General features: G+C 41.2%; 2 protein-coding genes across 5 annotated transcripts in view; one reads left to right on the forward strand and one right to left on the reverse strand.

The window, feature by feature from the left end:
* The window catches only part of msi (RNA-binding protein musashi), a 99701-nt gene that overhangs the window by 41176 nt on the left and 36097 nt on the right, over positions 1-22428 (forward strand). The window lies entirely within an intron of this gene.
* Positions 8994-22428, reverse strand: part of LOC143303490 (uncharacterized) — a 54290-nt gene continuing 40855 nt past the window's right edge. Inside the window, exon 4 of one of the 2 annotated variants that reach the window (XM_076623704.1) lies at positions 8994-12822. In XM_076623704.1, the coding sequence (XP_076479819.1) occupies positions 12604-12822 (219 nt within the window). In that variant the 3' untranslated portion in view covers positions 8994-12603. The remainder of the gene's footprint in view (positions 12823-22428) is intronic. The other variant, XR_013059870.1, reaches the window with a different exon arrangement.

Here is a 22428-nt window from a genome sequence, read left to right on the forward strand (position 1 = left end):
ACTTTGAAACGAGTAAATGGACACATATCTATTGAAACTTTCTTACTAGTTTTGTTAAGTAATATATACCGAAGTTTGGCGCCAGCTGTCTGAAACTCTATATATTAGAGTCAAATCGAAATCGATATACACTTGCTGAATGGAAAAATAATGTGTATCTAACTTCTAGAAACATCGATTGATTTCGGTTTGATTGAAAGAATACGCGATAACGGAGCAGGTTGAAGATCCTTCGTGGTTTCGGCGATTAATCCTGGCATAGAATATTTTTTGGTTTCCCATATCCGATATCTTGATCAGAGCAACGTTCGATACGCAAGATATAGAGCTAGTTAGTCGTGGAACCGGGACCTCGTGTGCCTAAAAAAGTAGCCTAGCAAAGAGAGAGGAATCGGCCAACCACCGGTGGTATCCAGAGACAAAGACCTCGGTCGATGCACGTGGTGGCACTATCGGGCTTCTCTTTCTCCTTTGGCTTCCTTCTTTCTTCCGCCCCCTCCTCTGTGTTCCCTTCTTCCTTCCTTCTCTCCTGTTCTTTTTCTCCTACCCCTTCTGTGTCTCTTTCCCTCTGTTCGTAATTCTCTTCTGATCTACAACCTCTACGAGTGAGCTCGACTCGACTCCGAGAACTTCCCTTCGCGATATATACCGGGTGCATCCACCATTCGACCAATCGAGAGGGAATAAATCGTCGTCAGGTCGCTCGAGAAATTTTATCGTCCGATTTATTGATCCCGCGAACGAGAGGTATTCAATTAGAGCCATTCGCGGCTAGTTCTGTCCGTGATTAAATTTTGTTCGTGTTATTAAATCGCGATATTAAATATCGTTAATTTGCGCAACTTTAATTAAAGTACTGTTCAAAGTAGGCGAAATGTCATACAAATTTGAGCTTCTTCGGCGGTGTTCGTAGGCGACGGATGTAAATGTCTGATACGTAGGAGTAGATCGTAGGTATTATTCCAGAAATTAATGTTCCCCCATGGAAAAGTAAAATTCACAGCTTTGACGAGAATAGAGGATACTATTACGAATATAAACGCTGCGTCCGTAATGTTGAATAGAAACAAGGAAACAAAGCGGATACAATTTAAAGTCCGATTTAGTGCCACACCTCGTAGATCGACTCTCTTTCTCCTTCGTCCTCGTACAGAGCTCACTTACAATCGATTTTTCACGAAATGTCCGCTTTCACTCAACACGTCCAAGCCTATACATACACGTTCACTCTAATAAAGTGGAAGTTAGACAGGTTCTCCGAAGAAACAGATAAAAGATCTTCACAGCATATTGAAAGATATGAGAGCCTCCATAAAATATATTTTACGCTTTACATTCGCAAAATTGGAGAACCTATGCTGGATTAAGTTACATTAACACGATAAGAATGTATTCGTTATATTTTTTATATGCCATCTTCATACGAAACCTATAACTTTCTGCACCTTTCAATAAACGCAGTTTGAATATCGGAACTGCCACCTTATCGCCGCAAACTCTTCGATTGTTCGCTGTTTAGCGTTTCAATTCTCCAAAGAAATAAAATTCTCCGTAGAAATTAAATTTCTAGTACGTACGCACGGCCGAGATAAAGATCAAGAATGTCGAAAGCAAATTATGGTAGACGGAACACGCACTCGTCGCCGTTCGCTCGTTGGACCGAGACGGTTCACTTTTCTCTTTTATTGGCGAACTAGCGCGCTTTCGGTTCGACTTCTGCTCGATAATCGAACTGAACCGAATCGAGCACCGGGATCGCGCTCCAAAGATTTATTCGTTACAATAGCGTAGGTTTCCGTTTGTTCGAGTCGCTCATCCGGAAAAACGTTATTTCTGTGTAACCGGTGGATACACGTTCGCAGCTACAAGTTCGTCCAAAAGTTCCCGTTAAAAATTCACGTTGCACGCAATTTTCCAACACACGCGAGAAAAATCTCGACGAAAGTCGTACAAGGGAAAAGAGCTTTTTGTTTCTCTGTGACTGCGTACGCGTCCGTAAGATGTTGCTTTCGCGCCAGACTTCGAGTCAGAAATAAAGCAGCCTTGGACGATCACTAATTTTACGGCCTAAATTAACACGCGGTCCGCGACAAGTAACCAGAATTGTACACTCCATACTTCGATGGTCCATTAACGATTTTGTCGTAGTGTTTTTTGGCATCGCCGAAATCGCTTCACGGTCTCATTGGCAGTGACTTTACCGAAGGCGTGGATTCACTCTGGTTTAGGTCGGAAGTTACGGTAAATTTTAGCTTTCTTTCAGTAGCCAAGAAAGTATTTCGTGCTGTCGAAAGAACGACTTCAAAATTTCCAAATACGTATCAGCGATTATTCGTGAAGCAATCGAGGAATTTTCGTTTACATAGCACGTTTCTTGTAATCGAATTGAACATGCAACCTTGAATATCGTGGTTTAGTGGGATCAGATGTATCGATTTAAATCGTTACGACGACAATGACTTACATAACATAGCTCGGTAACGTGACTCGATCGAAATGCTTTTCGAGCATCGACTTACTAGATTCGTTTCACCTTCGTACAGTTTTATACGTACATACGATCTGGGTCTTCCTGCAGTCTTGTGCGCAGTAACTCGTATACCTCAAAACCAGATTTCTTTCGATCTGAAACAATTACTCATTAAGAGGTCTGAATCGATATATTAGACTCATGCTCAAAAGGAGTAAGATCATTACATTCGTGTCCGCCAGTCTCCCTGAAGAACTTCGTTGCTGGACTGACTCGTCGGTATTTTCTTTCTTTCTTCGGTTCTTTCATCTCGTTCGCGAATCACGATCGCTCTTCGTCTCTCGAAAAGCGTTGGCGTTTGATACTTGAAAGCCATCGAAAAAAGGCGAGCGAGTTGCGTTTTCGACTCGCGTCGTTGCAAGCCCCGGTACTCGTGCGATGAAAATCGTGTGCCTGATGGATTTCGATGAACGTCCCTCGAAAGCGCAAAGTAATGCTTTTTAGAATTTCCTTTCTTTTTCTTTCTCCCTCCTTCCTCCCTTTATCCGCTCTTTTTCCTTTTTTTCCCTGTTTAACTGTGTCACGATGCATTTGCATCACTGCTACATGCAATCGAGCATCGAAAACCGGAGCTGAATGCAAGATGCAACACATCGCTTGGAACACCGTTTCGAGAAATGCTTTCTCCGAAAACGAAAAATGCGGCTCAAGCGATCGATTCATACGACTTCGACGATGAAACGTGACATCGAGCAGCACTTGAAAAACGCAACTTCGAGCTCCTACGGTCTAATTGATTCTACGTAATGGAATTCCGTCGGAGATCGAACGATCGAGGCTTTGTAGTCTTTGCTCGAGTTAAAGTTCCTGTGCCCGGTTAATGAAGACTGGCCAGACAAATTAATAATGCAATCCTAAGATAAGAGCACGGCTTATGATGGCGCGTTTAAAAAGGTTAGGGTCGAGTCTTATCTAAAAAGTAGTTTTCTTTAATTACTACGAGGCAGTCTCTGGTTATTTTGTTTCGGTCCTCGTAAATGCGGCTCGATGGTAATTGGTTTAATACAATATTGTATAATTAACGATCGTTACGAGTTCAGACTTTTCCGCAACAATAAACGGGTGTTCGTTAGATCGAAAATTGTATACATGCTTAGTACTAAATCATGAATTGTAAAACGGTGGAGATTGAAGTAACTTTGTGAATAAGCGAACAGAATAAAAAAATGCCCGAAATGAATGGCGTGGGTAAATTCGACGGTATATAGATCAAGTGAAAAACTCTTGTTCTCTCGTATGTGCATTGGGTCCGTAGGTCAAGTTATCCGTGGTTGGTGCTCCAACACAAACCCATTTGTCGTAAATCAAATTTCGTCGGGAAAACTCGCCGTTCTTTCAGGTTAAGCGGGCTCCCGTATCCAAAGTTGAGACAGCCAGAGTTGATGTGTAAATTTATATACCATCTCTCTACTTTGTTCCGTCTAGCGTCGAAATTAATTTACTCTTTTTCAAACACAAACGCGTGAATCCACCTCCGTTAACGCGATCATAAAAATAGGGCATGCGAATTTTTGTCGTTTATAAATCGGGGCTAAGTGATCGACATCTAGTTTCATTAATTTTAGTTGCCCCGATTAAACGTAATAAAACTCGTCTCATTATTTATAAAAATAAAGTTCGTGCGAATTCCCATTGTTAATCTTATTTTCTACAATTTATCGTACTATCTTGATTTTCTTACGGCCATGAAGTCTCTATAATTACCGAATACGGAAACAGCGCCGTCTCTTTCACTTTCGTCGCATATGTAAGTGGGATCGCGAATTTTTTAGCCTGGCGCTGGTAATATCTGTCGGCGTTCCCCGTCGTCCGAGATTTTCTTTATAGCTGGCTTAGAATCCGTGGGCCGTGGTGCACGCTAACAAAGCCGAACGAACGAGGAAACATTTTACTGTCGAAGCCTTCCGTTACGTTCGCTCGAACGCTATCGGCTCACCAGTTTCATAATTGGAAGAAAATTTCGTAACAACCGTTCTCTCTGTACTCGATGCTACGAAATTCAATTATCAACGTTCATAAATTACGAGCTTGGAATGCTGGGTAGGACTTTTATATTCTGTTTTCCTTTCCGTTCGTTCTCATTCACGTATCGTTGGATTATTTTCCTAGCAGGATGCGTACAAATATCGATAATTTTCTGCGGTATCTTTCTTAAGATTTTTCATCGTCGTTTTTCGGAACGTAAGAAAATGATCTGCCAGTTCTTACTTTCTGAGAAATGAAAGTATCTGAAACAGAATTGCGGTCGATACCATTTCCGTTCACAAAGAAATCATTGATGCGTTGCAGATGGAAAAAGTTCTAGTTGAAATCTATCCGTGCATTTCGCAGTAAAAAGCGTCGATGTTTTAGAGATAACGATACGAGTAACTGCGCGCGCGTCGGTAAATTCTTTTTACGTGGTCGCTTACGAAAGCCTGCGAACGCGCGCCATTTTCGAAATACACGTTTCACGGCGGCGCCGTGGTACATTGCTGCGTTCAATTTAAATTCATCGTGCACTCGCTCAGGCGTTATTAAAGCCGTCGGCATAAATTTCGGCAGAATTGGCGGCGGAATCTAATAAACGTCAGATGGTTATCGGCCTGATGAAATATCAAATCAAATTCGATGACTATCGCTGGCGGTGTAGCTAATGAACGTTAAGAATAACATACGAGGGTGCAAGGTAAAGAATTTCGTTCTATCCATAAACTCCTGTAACGTATAAATAGATGGAGTGTAGGAATGTATAAATGGACGACGTCAATCTTATTTTAGCGTGTAGGTACGCTCGTACTTGAAAAATCAATAAGACAGGATTTATAATCGACTACACCGATCTAACTACTTAACGCACGCGTTACCGCCAAAAAATGTGACTTCTATAAATATATTTTGTTACAACATCCGCACATCTGTTGGTAACTCGATGAGGTAACGCGTACCATGTACCTTAGCTTCTTTGGTGAACTACGTTTACCATGTAGTGTTCGGTCGAGAAGAAGTCTTTAACGTGCATGACAAAGCAGATAGTTCACAATACTTTGTGAACCCTACTATTCTACGAATCCTATTATAGAATTTTCATCCAAGGCATTTTCCTTTAGCTCGCCTCATTGACTTTATTGACTGCCATCACAAAAGGCTGATATTACAATTGGTTGATCGATAGATCAGCCTGTCTTCCACTTAAAACTCTTTCCCACTCTAAACTTCTTCTCGACTGTAAAATTGCATCGCTTTTATTAATATTTGCGAACATTTCATCGAGGTATTAAACACCAAGATATCGCCAAACGCGCCATCTCCAACATGTCTAGCCATCTAGACCAGAATGCAGTCAATCCTCTTTCGGATTGGAGCGATTCTACCCTACGTAATCTCGCCTCCTTTTCATCGTCCGCGAGTTTCATTGTCACGACCGGCTGCTCTCGGCGAGTACATACACTCCCACACTGGTGAAAATGTTGCTCTCCGAGTACCTAAGTACCTACACGAGGAGAGTCGCGGCGCGATGCGACTTCTATCCTTAGCCTCCTCGTTCGGACAGACGAGGTTGCGAGGCCTCTTCGAGCAGCCGGTAGGCGCCAAGGCCGAGCATTCCTTCACCTCGCCCGATTTTTACTCTTTTCTTTATTTTCTCTCCTCTCTCGCCGCGATCTCCCGTCGATTATCCCCTCGTCTCCTTCTCCTTGCGCTTCCTCTCAAGGGGCCCGATGCCCCTTGTCCACTAACTTCTTTCTCTTTCTATCTCTCTACCTGCGGTTTTCTCATTTGTTTAGCATCTCACGCTGTCCTGTCTGTCTCCGTTTTTCTGTCGGCTCATGCAACCTAGAAGAAGAATGGGACTCTGCGAAGTCCTTTCAAATACTGTACGCATGCTCGATACGCCTTTAGTGCCATTTCTTTTCTCTAGTTTGCTACATAACTGTCTATATTTGCTGTATCGCGTGGTTTAGGTCAGCTGAGAAGCGGATAGTTATTTTAAACATGGCGCGGTTTGAGAAGCGGCCGGACGAGCAATTTCGATGACGCGGTTATTGGCTGGTTTGGAATTTGATACAATTCGCGTCACAATAAGTTCATATCGCGTTTAATTAATTGACTAGCTCGTTATCAGATTACTTGGTAACGAGTTTGTATAACGGAGCAACGGTAACGTAACCGAGTTACAACGTTGTTAGTTACGTTAACGACTCTTAATACTTGGGTGTTTGTTGCTTCTCGCGATATATGTGCAATTTTTACAACGAGAAAGTTGTTAAAATCGATTTAAAATTGAAATGGGATCGTTTACGCGATGAAAGTGGAGTGCAATGAGAATTAAATTAGCGGTTAAGTATAAACCGCTTCGTTTACCAGGTTACTGTCTTTTCTGGCAAACGAGGCACGACCGGCAGTTATGTTATTTAAAAATGCATATGATTTCAATCGATGTTGACTTCGTCTTCGTCTATGATGTCACACACGAGTCGCTCATAACTATGCTGATTTATTCTATAAATAAAAAATGGTGCCTTCTAACTGTATCTTTGGAATTTACTTTTTTATGACTTAGTATGACTTAAGTATGACTTAGGTAACGAAAGGAAAAAATTTACAAAAATACAAGTTGGATGCTACCAATCAAAAGTTTGCAACTATTACATGTTTCTTATATTTACTTAACGAAAGATTTTGTCAAAGTAAACGATACTGTCATTGATATTTGCAGCGCTAACGTGTAGCACGTGAATGTAGGTATAAGCGCAAGTTTTTATTAGAGACCCGCGAGTTTCAAGTAGTTTTCTACCGAAACGAAGAGTTTATTTGGTTAGACTTCTCTTTTCTTTTGTAGTCGAGCCACGATCGCACTGTTTTTCCACGAATCGCATTCGCACAGTGGTCGAAACGTCCACAGAGGAATAACACGTACTTACGATGTACTTATTCCCGTGGAACACGAGAAAGCACACCACGCCCTTTTTAAGTGGCATGCCTTTCTTTTGCCAGACGCGCGCCGATGGTGTATACCAGATCCGCGATATAAACTCTTCTGAAGTGCTCCCTTCTAGCGGCGAGCGCGACAGAGAGAGGGGAACCAGCAAGGATTTTATTACGTACTCCAGCGAAAGTTCTTTCCGAGCAGTAACGAGGTGAAAATGAAAAGAATAGCGACCGCGATCGAGAGACACCGTAATAGCTGCTGCATCGACTACTTTCCTATCGTTTTCATTCGGAGAGAATATCCGATAATGCGAACAGAAAACACGTATTAATCAAACTAGCTGATGTTCCTCCTAAGAAACACGTTGACTATTGTACAGCGAACATAAACGCTTGCTCTGTGCGTTCGCGTGACGATAAACGCGCCACGATTAAACCAGCGACAGCCTGGAACGTGCGTATCTCGATCAACAAGTGTTAATCCGTTTAGAAAAAAGATTGGAACGGTTTTTGCTGTTCCGGACGCGATTAATTAACGGGACGAGGTAACAAGTTTGCGATTTTTCAACGGAAATTAAAGTTCGCCGTTGTTTCTAATGGAATGTCCGCGCGAATTAAGCCGATTCGCCACACGTGCGTGTTATCTTTGCGTATCAAACTTTTCAAATTCTTTGCAGTTTTAACGAAGTAGCGATTTAATACGTTTGCTAATATTCACGCATACGTTGTGTCCTCTTAACCTCTTAGGTACGGCTTTTGCGCGGGGTTGTTTCTCTGTACGGTAGAGTTTGACGCGAATTACGCGTAAACGATACATCACTGTAATGTGTGACGGATAATGCCGTTCTCACCCAAGCACATTGGAACGAAGTTTTTGATAACTGAATTATAATTTTTCTTAAAAATGCGATGCATATACTTTAACTTTAATAATTTACTTTAATAATTAATAATATAATTGAGTGCGATATATTTTAAAGCACAGTACAACACATAGACCCACGTTACAATTTTCACACTCATAGCGCGATAGTGTCTGTCAAATTGTTCTTAATTTTCCATTTTGAAGCGACATTTTGAGGTTGAAGATTCTAAAAAATTATAAGGATAAGGATCGGCATGTTAAAAAGAGCATCTAATAATGGTATATTTATTTTAACGAAAAGCAACAATTAATACCTGACACTGGCATGTCAAAAACAAAGCCCACATGTTGTGTGTATATTGTTAACACTGTTATAAAATGTTGTGAGGGCAAAAAAAGTGTGAAGCAAGACAAATGAAAAAGATCAGATGGTTCAAACGGTAAGCGAATGAATCAGTAGAATGAACCACTATAGTGGCGCGTCGTAATATAACATAACATCCACGAAAATCACTATAGTGGCGTATCGTACCTAAGAGGTTAACTGTTTGAATCTCAAGTAGCGCGATCGCGCTGTTTAGATTTTGTGTCGAAAAGTCCCAGTACATTTGAACGCTACTGACGACTAACGGTATTTTGCATTTCATAGTTATCTTCTCAATAATTTTTATTGAACAAGACTTGAAATATTTATAAACTAATAGTACACATATATAATAATATAGATATATTCCATAAAGTAACAAATGTGACGAGCGCTATTGTATCGCCTGTTTCTCTTCGCAATTGATTAAAACAAGTTCGGGATTTTTCGGCCCTATTCTTTCAATGACCCGTGGGACTCAAACAGTTAATTATCTGAAACTTAGCTATCTGACTCTCGTTGGTAGGTTATAGACGCAACTGTTGCGTCTTCGCTTTTACGAATTTTAATGAAACCATTTGAAAAAACGAACAGAGCTTAAGCAATCGAAATGGAAATAGATATTAAAATAGATATGATAAACTGAAGATATCTGAAACGAAATAGATAAGTTGCTAGGAGGGAATAGTTACGATATTATTTTTCTTATTAGCGATGTTTTTCAGTCTTTTATTTTTCTACATTACTAAAACATTTAAACTAAGAATTATCACTAGATTAGACAGAGATCATTGGTCTACGTGAGACACTGTTGCAACCATGCGATTGAGGTTACATTTTGCCGCGAGAAGGTAAGCAGAAGAGAAAGAAAGAGCATAAACGAGGCATGTTCGGTCGTGAACATTGGCGTCGATTCACTTTCCCGCTTCGGCGAGCGAATTCGTTTTCTTTCCTTTTCGCTCTCGCTTTCGCGCACCGTCAGTTGCTGTACGCTGTACGGTATAACAGGTCTGAGAGCCAGTCTGTAAATTGCTCGCTAAAAGGGCTTTTCGAAATGGACGGAAAAAGGGAACACGAACGCTCCTCTTTTTCTATCCTTCCTTCCTTTCTATTTGTCCATGCGAAACTTCACTGACATCTTTCGATCTCTTTCTTCATTTGTCGACTTTCGATCCGTTAGACTTGCATTCTGTCACTCGTTCATAGCCTCGGTCGACGAAGACAATAGAATGGACAGAAAAACGGTACTTGCATTATCGAGAAAGCAGTTAGCAACCTTCGTCGCGTAGGACAGCCGTGACGATTCAAGAAAAAGACAAAATAGCAACCTTAGTATCTCTTTGTTTCTTTCAATAATTTGTCGTCACATTCATCGCACAACCACAATATTTGAATTTGCTTACATGATTGAATTTTCCTAATCTCAAAATCATATTCTAACATAGTCTCCCTGTACACCATTATACTACAACAATACACATTACCATTCAACGCGGTCGAATCGATTCAATACGGCATAATTGTCGTTGTTAATCTGCGTTCAATCTGATGAAATCGATTCGATACAAAATGGTCGTGAATGTGTTAATTAATCGATGACGATTGCCCGATATGTCGGATCGAGTGGAAAAATAGTATTCTGAAAGCTTGATTGCAGGCCATGTGCAGAGAAGACAGAGAAGGCACAGGCGGACAGGCAGGAGGCAGGCTTGTTGCAGCGGCCTCTCCAGCCAAGGCCATTGTCCGTGGCTGAATGAGCTCTTTGTCCAGGCACATGCTGCCCCCGACGACGATGTCGGAGGTAACGCAGGCCTGGTCCAGGCTGCAACCTCGTGGAAGGGTCCACTTGCTGAACCGCGTTAAACGATCCAAACACGCTGTCTAATGTATAGCTCTGATGTATGGCCTCTCGTGCAGGGACGAGTAACAGCTGTCGCTAACCTACCTACCTTCCTACCTTTCGCCGCATTAAGGGTGCCCCTCTTAATCGCTTTGCACAGACTATCACCTGGCCTGACCTTCATATAGTCATTATCAATCCTGTTATATACTCGTTATATCGGAAATAAGCCATAGTCCTGCGATGGTCGGTTTTGTTTCCAATGACACAGTTTCAGAGTCCAACTTGTTTGCGAAGTGTCGGCCAGTACCTTTCTTTGTACCGTTAATGCCGAAGAATCCTACGCGTATACCTACCTGTACTTTTAACGAAGAAGCGATATTTCACCTCTGCTTATCGATTTCCCTAATGGGCGAAAAGAATTCTAGCGTTATCGTTAAGAATGCATCGTGCAAGGAACCAGGAAACTCCGAATATAATCGCGTTCTTATTTGGAATAAAATGATAACGGACGAAATCGCGTAACGCCTTGGATTTTATCCAAATTACACGCGACGACGAGCGTTTTATTCGTATAAAGCACACGATCGTTTGTTAGTATGCTAGTTACAAAGTGCTGGAAATTATCCAAAACTAATTCGAAGTAGCACGCTATACCCCCGTGAACGGGGTGAGATCATAGATCGAGGTCTGGATTGTATTATCGTTGCGAAATTATCTGGTTATTAGAAACGTTCGCGGTGTGTGCGAACGATTTAACCCGTCTATGGGACATCGATATCGAGAATAGACGAGCCCGCCATTCCGGTCAATGTTCATTCGAACGTATTTCTCCACGTGTTACATAATTTTCGACCGGGATAGAGCCTCGTATCTCTCGGTGTCCGCTAATCTGTCTTAGTCACGCTCGATTCGAGAACCGAGCGTGAATTATCGTTTGGAAATTGCTGGATTGCTTGGTACGTGACAATTTTTGTTTCCACATAATACGAACCCTCAGAAGCTACTGTAAATAGAGAATTAAACATTAGTAAGGACAAGTCAATTTCAATTAAATCGGTTTCGGTTTCGATCCTTTCAAACGTAAATACAATGTAATTTATTTTTAATGAAGATGAGTGAAGATATAGGAAATTCTAAATAAAGAAAGTGTCGCGTTCAAGAGATTGGTAATTCCGAACGACGGATTAACTGATTCTCCTCCATGTAACTGATTAAAGCGAGTTTACGGAGGAAGTGAATATGAATGACGTGGGTCTACGCGATACGCATTGCTTGATTGACATTCATTGACTAGCTTTCTCTTTCCTTATCAAATCGCCCTTATTGGATCCGTAGTTCGAGAAATGTCTGTCTTTTGTGAGGTCTAATGCATCTAACGTATCGACATATTCCAACGAAAATTAAAATTGTCCCGCCTGCTCGAGACTGTATAGAAATGTTGGAGTGACGTGAATGATGCATACTCGCTCAGCAAGAATTATGCAGCAAAAAAATTTCAACAGCAGACCGAATCTCCCATAACGAAACGGAATAGAATACCGAAACTCTGGAACTTTGTAACGAGAAGCGCGAAAAACGAGGGGATATTACTGTTTTTGTGTATACGCGGAGCATAGTTGAAAGTGTCGAGAATTTTCATCGAAGCATCGTTTCACGGTACAGCTCTTTATAATCTCGTAGTGGAACGTGCAACAGCTGCCTACCTACGTTGGACTAGCTACCATCGGACATCAAAAGAGGGTTGCTCGCTTCTCGCTTTCTACAAACTACCACACACCTGGCGTGCCAGCTACGCGGTCCTCTTCCGCATGGATACAGCGTGTACGCTTCTTTCGCGTGGAAAAAGTTGGCCTATATCTTGAAAAAAATATTATTTCCTTCTAGCCAGGTCATACGTCAACTTATAAAACCTGATATCTTAGCATTCTTCGCTCGTAAAATTATACTTCTTTTCTTTTCTACTGTGCAACAAGCTGGATTCCACGATGTAACAGAATAGATGCGTTAAGTTTACATTTAGTTGAACGTAAGTTCGAAAGGAGAAATTATTTATTGGTATTTGAGAAAATAATTCGAACGCGATACAAGGTTTTCTATTCCGTAATCTTTAGCCGTGGTAAACGCATGGTAAAATAATCGTGACCCTTTTCTTCCATTATAGCGAGTATTTCCTCTGGGCTAGGTGGCGCAGTTTCGTCCTCGCCGATTTGATCGGTTTCATTTCCGTCCGCGTCCAGCATAGGCTCGTTTCTCATTAACCGGTACCGATTGTCCAAGTGAATCGCTGGCTTCAACTTGTGCCGTTTGATTATCTGAAAACGAAGGAACCATGTTAAACGTTATACTATGTAGGCGTCACTTTGTGACAACGTATATGTAAGACTATGGTTACGATGAATGCGTGTTCTGATCCTATGAACTGCTGTTCTGACGAACGAAACACCCAGAGATCAAAATGTATGCATACATGCGTAAGAATCTATACGGAGTGTCGGAAGATACGTGAGGATGTTTATAGAGACTGTAGACATCAAAGCGGTGTAAAAGGTTCGCGTATAAAAATGTCCTTGAGCCGACGTATCTTTCTCTTTATTTTGTACTTTACTTACTCACGCTTCGTCTTTCACATTCTGTTAACGCAACAACCGAAATCCTATCCATATTCTATGTCACTTATTTAGATTTTTATCTCAAAGTAAAATGAAATAGTATATAACTTGAAAAATGACATCGTAGTCCAATTCCTTTCATCGTTTTATCTACAAACATTTTCTACATATTCTTTGATATTCTCTATGCATATTTATTTTGTTTCGATATATTCATCGAAATAACTGATCGTCAGAACACTCTTTTGCTATAACCGTAGTCTAAAATACATGCCCGACGATCGTTGTTAAAAAGAAGGGAGAAAGCGATAGAACTAAGGAAGAGGAGATGCACGAAGCAACAGAGTGGACGGTTATCCAAACATCTCTCGTGCAATGAAACGACAGCAAAGTGTCAGGAATAAGTGTAGTAGTTGACCAAGTTGGTCTCGATATTCGGGATGATACAAAGGAAAGAAGCTTTCGCGGATATGCCAGCCTTCATCCAGCGATGTAAGAGTTTTTCGGTAGAGATGTCTCGACTGCGCAGCAACTATCGGATAGAAGTCAACGTCAAACAGCAACGTCGCTGAAAATCCATACTGCGTCGCTCGCAATAAGCTGCTTACTCCGTGCCATCGCCCCTCTGTAAACCCTCAGCCCCAGTCCCGTTAGGAACTTTGTCGTTGCCATTGTCAATATTAAACCAAGCCCTGTGTTTCTCGCCGTTCTGCTGTACAACGCGCTTCTCGAATAATCACCCAGCCTGCATGATTGTTTCATGCTCGCTGGAAAAATGCTCGAGTCGCCAGAACTGCGCGAAAGACGGTGCAACTTTCTATCACCAGGAAATTGTGTATGTCTTTTAAATTCATTTGCGGTCAATATCACCGAGGGAATATTTTTAGTAAATTCGACGGTATTATATCATGGTGTAAAGATAGATAAGAAAGGAAAAGAATTTTATTTCAGAAAGTATGGCTTTTGATATCGACCGCAGAAGTAGTATCGTTCGCGGTGCAACGATATTGAAATGAAAGGTCCAGTTGTTCTTCGTATTGATCGACGCTCGATTCGCGATTCTAATGATCGTAGATCTCGTAGGGTGACGCGACACCGTCTGCGTGGCGGCAATTATAATTACAAGTGCGCGTCCGTAGTCGTCTAGCCTTAATTAATTCCAGTTTCATTCCTCTGCTGAAGCACACATTGAAAATTCAACAGCCATCCTGACAATTTTTTTCGACGACGAGGAAACGGGGAAAGCCTGAAGGAATCATTTTTGCCATTGCTCGAATTCGAAAATCTGTTGCTTTGTTTAGAACGACGCGAGAGGATGCGAAGGTAATATAGCGATTTTGAAGAATTTCGACGATCCGACGAAGCGAGGATTACGCCCTCGATGCTGCTGTTCTTTGCTGAGGCTTGAATGCGGCAGGGTCGAAGAATGCCAAATAATGGCGGCGCCATCGTTCGAATTGCGGCGTAGGAGGGGACTTCGTGAATTAATCCGCCACCAAACGAGTCGCCTTTTACCTTTGGGACAAGTGATTTTCGACAAATTATGTAACCATCTCTCTATTTGTCGTGCCTCTAAATAATGATCTTCAAATTACAGAAACGACTCTTTCATTTATCACACAAAGTTTCATTGTACGTTGCAACGATGGAAATTAGGATAAAGAATTAATTAATGGAAACACGCGCACAGAGATGCGATTAAGGTCTGATGTTACAATGTGAACCGTTTAATTTTAATTCAACGCAAACTGGACTGGCAAATCGCAAATTAGACGCGACTAATTCAGAAGACTAATGCGTAGAATTTCAGTTGAAATTCTACGTGTTCTCCACGAGGAATTATGCCATAAAACGCGAGTTCGGAGCGTGAAAAAACATTACCGGTGAAAACTAAATCGTGCGACGTTACGACAAGTTTAATTATGCTCGTTGCACTGTGCTCGATTTTAAAACGATTATTTGCGCATCTCATGCCGCGAGAAAGTATACCAACAAATGGTGATTGATCGTTATTGTTAGCAGGTTGTACACGTATGTAACTTGAATCTATTCCAAATGCATTTTGAATATCGCTGAAACTGCAAACAATGGCTGTTCCATCGTGTTCTACCTAAAAACTTTCTTTGCCCATCGTTGGCTGCGTTTTTCAAACTTTCGTTATCGAAAAACCGTAATTCGTTAAAAATCTATGTGGAACCATGTCGAAAGCGGTGATCTAATGAAACGATACATCGTACTCGCGATACAGTTGGCGATCGATCGATTGATCGGCTGCGTACTGACTTTGCTGCCGATTAAGCGGCGAAAAAAGTTTGTGTGAAAACATAAGAGATCTCGAGTGGAGCGGAAAGAGGAAGGAGAGACAGGAGGGGGAAGAGAGAGAGAGAAAGCAGTGCTTTGTGCAACCTGAAAATCAAATTATCTCGTTAGAAGCCGCAAAGCGGAGATTCCAAAGAGAGAGGAAACCTTTGGAAACTACCCTCGTAAGCCAAATGCCTGACCCGAATTCACAGGTCTTCCTCGCTCGTTTACTATGCATCCTTTTTTCCTTCCTTTTTCTTCTATGGCTTCCAAAGCGCGTGATATTCTAAATTGTTCGAACACCTGCGTCCGCCGATTCGTCCGTAAACAGAGAAACCTTGCTCGGCATTGTTACAAACAGCGGAATATTAGGCGAAATACGAACGAAAAGCTAATCAGATTGCGGATGTTTGTGCATACGTGGAAAAATCGAACGTAGAAAATGTACTTAATACGCAGGATTGTACGGAATGTCCAGAGTACAGCGTGTTAATTATAATATTTGGATTCAATGTCTCTAGTGGAAACGTCATGATAATCTGAATCTGCGTGGATATTCACAGTTTATTAATCGCTATTCTAATAACATACTTCAATCCCGTTTTCCAACTACGTCGGAGAATATACTTGCTTCAGCAGAGAAGATCGGTCAATTCGAATTGCGAAATGGAAAGGTATAGATCGTCTAAGAGAGAGAGAGATTAATTAAAGTTCCGAATTTTTACAATTAAGTTCTCGAACTATGCACGTGGTCGTACTCGAGAAATTATTATGTATACGCTGTACCCGCATTCTGCTTGCACCGTGTTTCTAAATTATCAAGAAAAGCGGTGAAAATTAAAAGATGTAACCTTCTGGGGCATTTCGGTCGCGTTCCGTAGACTTACTGTCTACCCGTACGGTGTATTGATCTTAGGGGGGTGATTTTTAAGACGAGTTTCCCGACGACCGGCACAGATGGCGCTACCCTACGGATGGCACTCTCTTCGCCGAACATCGTTCTCGCCCTCGAAAAATTCTCTCATCGATCCGATCGCGTTTTTCTTATTATTTTTATTCGCGTATTCCATTTCTAAGAGAATATTTCTTCTATAGCCTCAACAAAATTTTCTGCCTCGTTCGTTTTTGTATGCTTTCAAAGCAGACAATATCACGAAATTTCATTGAAATTGTCGCGTCTACGGAATCTGGATCGGCCCGTTATAATTTCGAAGAACACAACAGCCGTAGAACACTCGCTGCTGCAGTTGAGGGGAAAACGCAGGAACGCGTTTCGAAGGAAGGAAGGTTGTAACAATTCTATCAGCTTGCTAGAGAGAGGATCAATAGTCAGGATGGCGAGAGAAATTTCTGCCGTCGTATCAGTAGTTGGCAGAGACGCGCGATACAATTTAACCAAGATATGACCGTCTTTAAAGAACGAAGATACGTATCACGTTAATTTTTGTCCACGGAGATAGCGCACGTACTTGTTCTCTGATGCGCGATAGACACGAAAGGAGATTCGGAAGGTAAAGGAATTCCGAATCGAATTAAAATTTCCATTTGAAACGAGTATAGACGAAGACGAGCAAACAAGAAGTTGTCGTAGCGCGTCGGCGACACTCGATAAAACGACGTCGTCGTTTCTTTTCTCACCTCGTAGAAAGGGAAACACGGGTGAAGAAGGAACGAAACTGTGATGCAACGCGGGAGAATAAGAGCTCCGGATACTCGTCGATCAATCGCTTCCTCTTTCATCCCCTCTAGAAATACAAACTCGTTCTTTAATCCGGGCACTCAATTTTTATATTTCTTTCCACGTCATTTGTGATCCCCGTTTTCCGAATACTTTTATTTCGAAATTCACGCAGAATTGTTCGACATTAAAGCTATAATTCGCTTGGAGCTAAATTTACCTATACGCCTTTAGTGCACCTTCACGAAGATTGACCAATAAGGAAGAAGAACGACTGAAAGAAAGTTTAGAAAGTAACGAGACGAAGTTCAACCCTGCGTTGCTATTGTTCGGTTTTAGAAAACGAAAATTAGTTACGAGTCTGGCTGTATTTACTTTAAAGCACCCAGTTTTCAGCTAGTATATATATTTCGCGCGATAAATGTGATCGATGGAAACTGAGCTCTTGAAATTAGCGCAGAGCATCCTAACATCAAGTACGAACTATTATCCGGAAGCGTTGTGCGTTAACTGTAACAGAACGATACGTACTCCAGCGTTAAAGAAGAAAATCAAAACTGCTATACAGCGTACGGAAATAAATTTAGAAGGTGCAAATAGAAAAAAAGAAGAAAAGAAGAGACACGTGTGCTATGTGGAAGCACGTTGATCCGAAACGCGATGGTAGCCGATTATGTCGCGGGTACACGGCACACGGCACAGCGAGGTTATTGACCAGGAAGATAGGTTCGTTGGGGGTGGCCTTCGAGGGGAGGTGTCGGCTGTGGCGGTGGGGGAGACGGTGGCTCGAGCCGGGGGTAGAAATGGAGTTTGCTGGCTGGTCTCTCAAGAGCAGCCACCGGAGGGTGGGAGTCGCGAACGGCTCGGGAGGGGAGTTTTGCAACAGATCTACAATACTGCGCTCGCTCGCAGTCCTTTTGCATGCCGGTTCGTTCACCACCGCAGCGTTTCCATGCACGTGGAACGTACGCTCCACGGCTTCTTGGAAGGTGGAACGCGACGAGGGAACGAGAACGTTTCACCCTGGAACACGAGGGATGAGACGACGCTGGCTAGTGGGTTTGACTCTAAAGAGTCAGATGAGACGATTCTGCAGGTGGTTCTCAAATCGTCGTCAACTCGTCGATGTAGCTGTCGCGCACGCGATGGATCTACCTCTCGCTTCTCTTCGTTTTTCTTCGATTCTCTGAGACTTGGAATTATACTGTACGAGAGAGAGAGAGAGAGAGAGATTTCTCAAGTAGAGGCTAGGATCGCATTGGAAGCGGCGATGCGAGCGAAGAACGTATTGGAACTCGATTTGGATCTAAGAATCGATTCCGTTGAATGCCGCAGGAAATATCAACGTCGAGACACGCGGCTGGCGCGTTCGAAAGGCTGCTCGTTAATTCGCGGCGCGCGCCTACACGTGCTGCAGCTCGTTAAGACGATGCAACGACCGCGTAACGTATGCTCGTTAATTCGCGACAGAAGGAGCACGTTTCTCACGAGGAAGATACGGCTGCCAGACGATGCTCGCGAACTCAACCGATTGCAGCAAAGAAGTGCCAGTTTAACGCAGTGTCGGACTTGAGACTCGTCGTTGAGATCTGTGTGGTAAATGTTCTAGGATTTATCGACTGCTTTTTTAATCGGTTTCGTTTGAAAAACAAAGCGGGAAACATTGCATATGAATGAAACGAGAAACATGAGTCGAGCATTTAATTTACGAGGTGTTAGGTAACTTGGTTTTGCATATTGGAAATTATCGTAGTTAGGACATTAAGAAATTACTATAGTTGTCTTTGAAATTGCAATAAATCGTTTTCATTAGACAGACTTCAACAATTTGATTTGAATAATTGAATAATCTTAAAGTAAAAATCTACATATTTCACTGCTTGTATTTCGATGACGTACACTTAGACAACAACAACGACACGGTCGACAGATCGAATCGATGATGTTGAGGATATAAGATTATCCTCAGTTTACGATACGGATAATGTATCTGCTATTTTTGAGAAGTTGGAATTTCCAACATTGCAAGTTATAAAATTTACAACTCGGATCACGTCTACAGCTTAATTAGCATCCTATGCGCTAGAAGGGTCCGCTCAATAGCAAACGACGCGTCATAAACTCCGACAAAAAATTCATCGATTAAACGAGAATTACTATAAATACATTTTCGCTTATCGATCTCTCGCGTTTAAAACGATTAGAATCTCGCTGCGCTAAGGATTGTCGTTTAATTAATTAAGTCGTGTCGCCGATATTTTCGATTAATTCAACCAAGTACCCGATCTTGCGGAATAAATAGCTGCCACTCGTCCCTACAGATTCTTGACTTTCTTTACATTTTCATCGCATTTGTCTCTCTCTCTCTCTCTGCTTTTTTCTCTTTTCTCGTTCCGGGATGCCAATTAATTGATTCCATCCACGGGATGCCAAACAGCAGACAGCAAACAATTCCACAACAGACACGATGTAGCTCCCATTTCTTGAACGATTTAATTGCAAACAATAGCTTTCAGACAAATACCGTCCGCGCAACGTCGTTTTAAGGGAACGTGTTTATTTAACATTTATAGCATACCAAAGAGTCGATAGAATGACACGATATCAGAGATCTCATTGTATAAATACAACATTCGACCATTGGCAGAAACGTTTTTCAAGCAAACGTTTCCATTTTTAATAAAAGTACGCGAGCGAGCAAGTAAATAGTAAAACGACTTTGACCGTATCGCAGCATTCCGAATAAATGATTCAAAGTCAGATAAAAATCGATGATTTATGCGATTTTATTTCTGATTTTCGTATCGTTTATTATTACTTGCGGCATTGGTAGAACAGACAGACAGGATCTCCTTTGCTTCCTCCCTTGCCTTTATTCCGGTTTACTGCAGTTACGCCTACGAAATTGTCGTGGGCCGAGAAGACGTGGGTTTGCACGCGCATTGTTCGATATCCTCGATTTATCAAGAGACAACAGAGGAAAGCAACGATTGTGTCGATACCACCGACCTTGATTTTGCAGGAAGCAATTTTATAAGTCTCCTTTATATGTCTCTATTCGCAGATAAAATCTCTGTTCCTGCATCAAAATCGGGACATTTCTCATTTGGTTGAGACGTTGAATACTAATCGTAATGATAATCCGATACCATACTGAATATTACTGAATATTACTGATTCCATACTGAATATTAATCGCGGTGAGACTGAGAGATTTAGAAAAAGCAAAGTTGATCGGTCTGGCTTCTAAGAGGTTTAATTGTTATTCGCGCATCCGAGACCAAGAAGCTGCGCAACACTTGGCATCTTCGTGACCGAGTAACTGCTATGAATACCGCCCTTAATCTGCTTTAGCATTACTCCTTTTTTGCATACCGTTGCTCTCTCTCTCTCTCTCTCTCTTTCTCTACTTCTTCTTCTTCTTCTTCTTCTTCTTCTTCTTCTTCTTCTTCTCTTTATTCGCCACTATACATAAGGTGGCCATTTTCAAGAGACATCAGCAGGCCCTCGTGCCTCTCTCGAGGCAGTCCTCTCAACCTTGAAGCAACAGGGTCATCCAGAGCCCTCTCAAGTTTTCCGCTTTTTTCCCCGCTTTTCTATCGTTTCTCGATTTAATCCGCGTATCAATTCGTCAACGTCGGAGAAAAGCGTGGGAAACGAGCAAACGGATCTGCTCGTTGTCAACGAATTTTTAGTTTTCTATTTCGTCGATTAACAATTCACTAAACAATTTTTTAAACGACTTTTTAAACAATTTAAACAACGATTAATTTGGAGACGAACGTAATAAATATTCTTAGTCGTTTGTATTATATTATTTATTCTCGTATTATATTTTATTTATGGGATTTTCACGAGTAGATTTGTTACGATATTACGCGACACGTTTGATTAATCTGTGGACGAGCGTGTGCAAACTGTGCCGACTAGAATACTGGCAATTATTAAACGTCCCGATTATCTTCGCGTGTAAATATTAGTGAGAACGTTACATGCAAATCGGCAATCTAAAAGGGAAATAATGATAGTAACGCTAAAATTACAGACGATTAACGTATAAAAGTTGCATCAAAGGTACTAGAAATTACCGATCAAAAGTTTGTAAATCAGTAGGCATTTCATGAAACAATCTTTTTATCGTAGAATAATTTCTATTCAAAAATCGACGTTAATTTTGAATCGACAGTAGAATCACAAGTTCTAAATTTAGCACAGCTACAATTGGAAAACTAATTACAAATTTTTCATCGGTTGTAAGAAACAAGCTCCGTGGCAGATCGGTAAAGCTATGAAAAATAAAATTCCTATGCAAAATTGCGAAATAATCGTTTCAACTGCTCTGGTAGTTCTAGCGTTAAATATCATAATCCTCGTGTCCCGATTAAACATGTGTCTAAATGAGCTGCTCGTTTAATGTAACACGACCGCGTAAAACCGTTTACACACGTACATACATATTATGACCTTAAAAGAAGAAGTACATATGTATGTATCGCGTTTGAGTTGAAATTAGCGTGGGCTTGGATTTAAAAAGAGCCGACAAATAAACCGATTCCTCGATCGATAGCGTATGCACCCTCTTTCCTCATAGGTTAAATAATATAGGTTAGTTCGCAATGGGAGCTGGCGTTGCAATTAATCATAGCGATCGACTAGCTGCAGAATTGCGTTTATTTGTGTATAACTGTATAGTAACAGCAATCTAACGATATCACAAGCTATACGGGTTATAATCGCTGTCTGTAGATCGTGTATACGTAACATATACATATCTCACACATTTATATATGTATATAAATATCGCTTGTAGTTGAAATATTCATTTTGACCTGCGAGAGCCCTTACTGGTAATTTAGTGCGACGAGACTATTGATATATCTGGTAGTGCGGCAGATTTGTCATAGAAACTATATTTTGTCGCTTCTCTCTCTTTTTCTACATATATATATTTATATATATACACGCACATATACATAAACTAGAGCGATTGTCCTTTTTATTTTTCGATTTCATTAATTCTCAGTGTCATATATCGAGTAGTGTTTTCTTAGTATCTATATATCTATATATCGATGTAATTACTATATTGTTACTATTACTCGTCGTTAGATTTTTATCATTCATCTCTATTTTTTCTAACACCGCTCTCCACCAGAAAAGAAAAGAAAAGAAAAAAAAGAAAAAAAGGAATGTTTCTTGTCTTATATAAATTTTGTAATTGTCGTGTCACCGATATATAATCATAGATCACCATATATCGTTGAGATCGCTAAGATCGAGCAACTCTTCCCGATCCCCTTGGTTAGTAGGCATATTATAACATTAGTGTT

This window comes from Bombus vancouverensis, chromosome 13, assembly GCF_051014615.1.
Source record: "Bombus vancouverensis nearcticus chromosome 13, iyBomVanc1_principal, whole genome shotgun sequence".
NCBI lineage: Eukaryota > Metazoa > Arthropoda > Insecta > Hymenoptera > Apidae > Bombus > Bombus vancouverensis.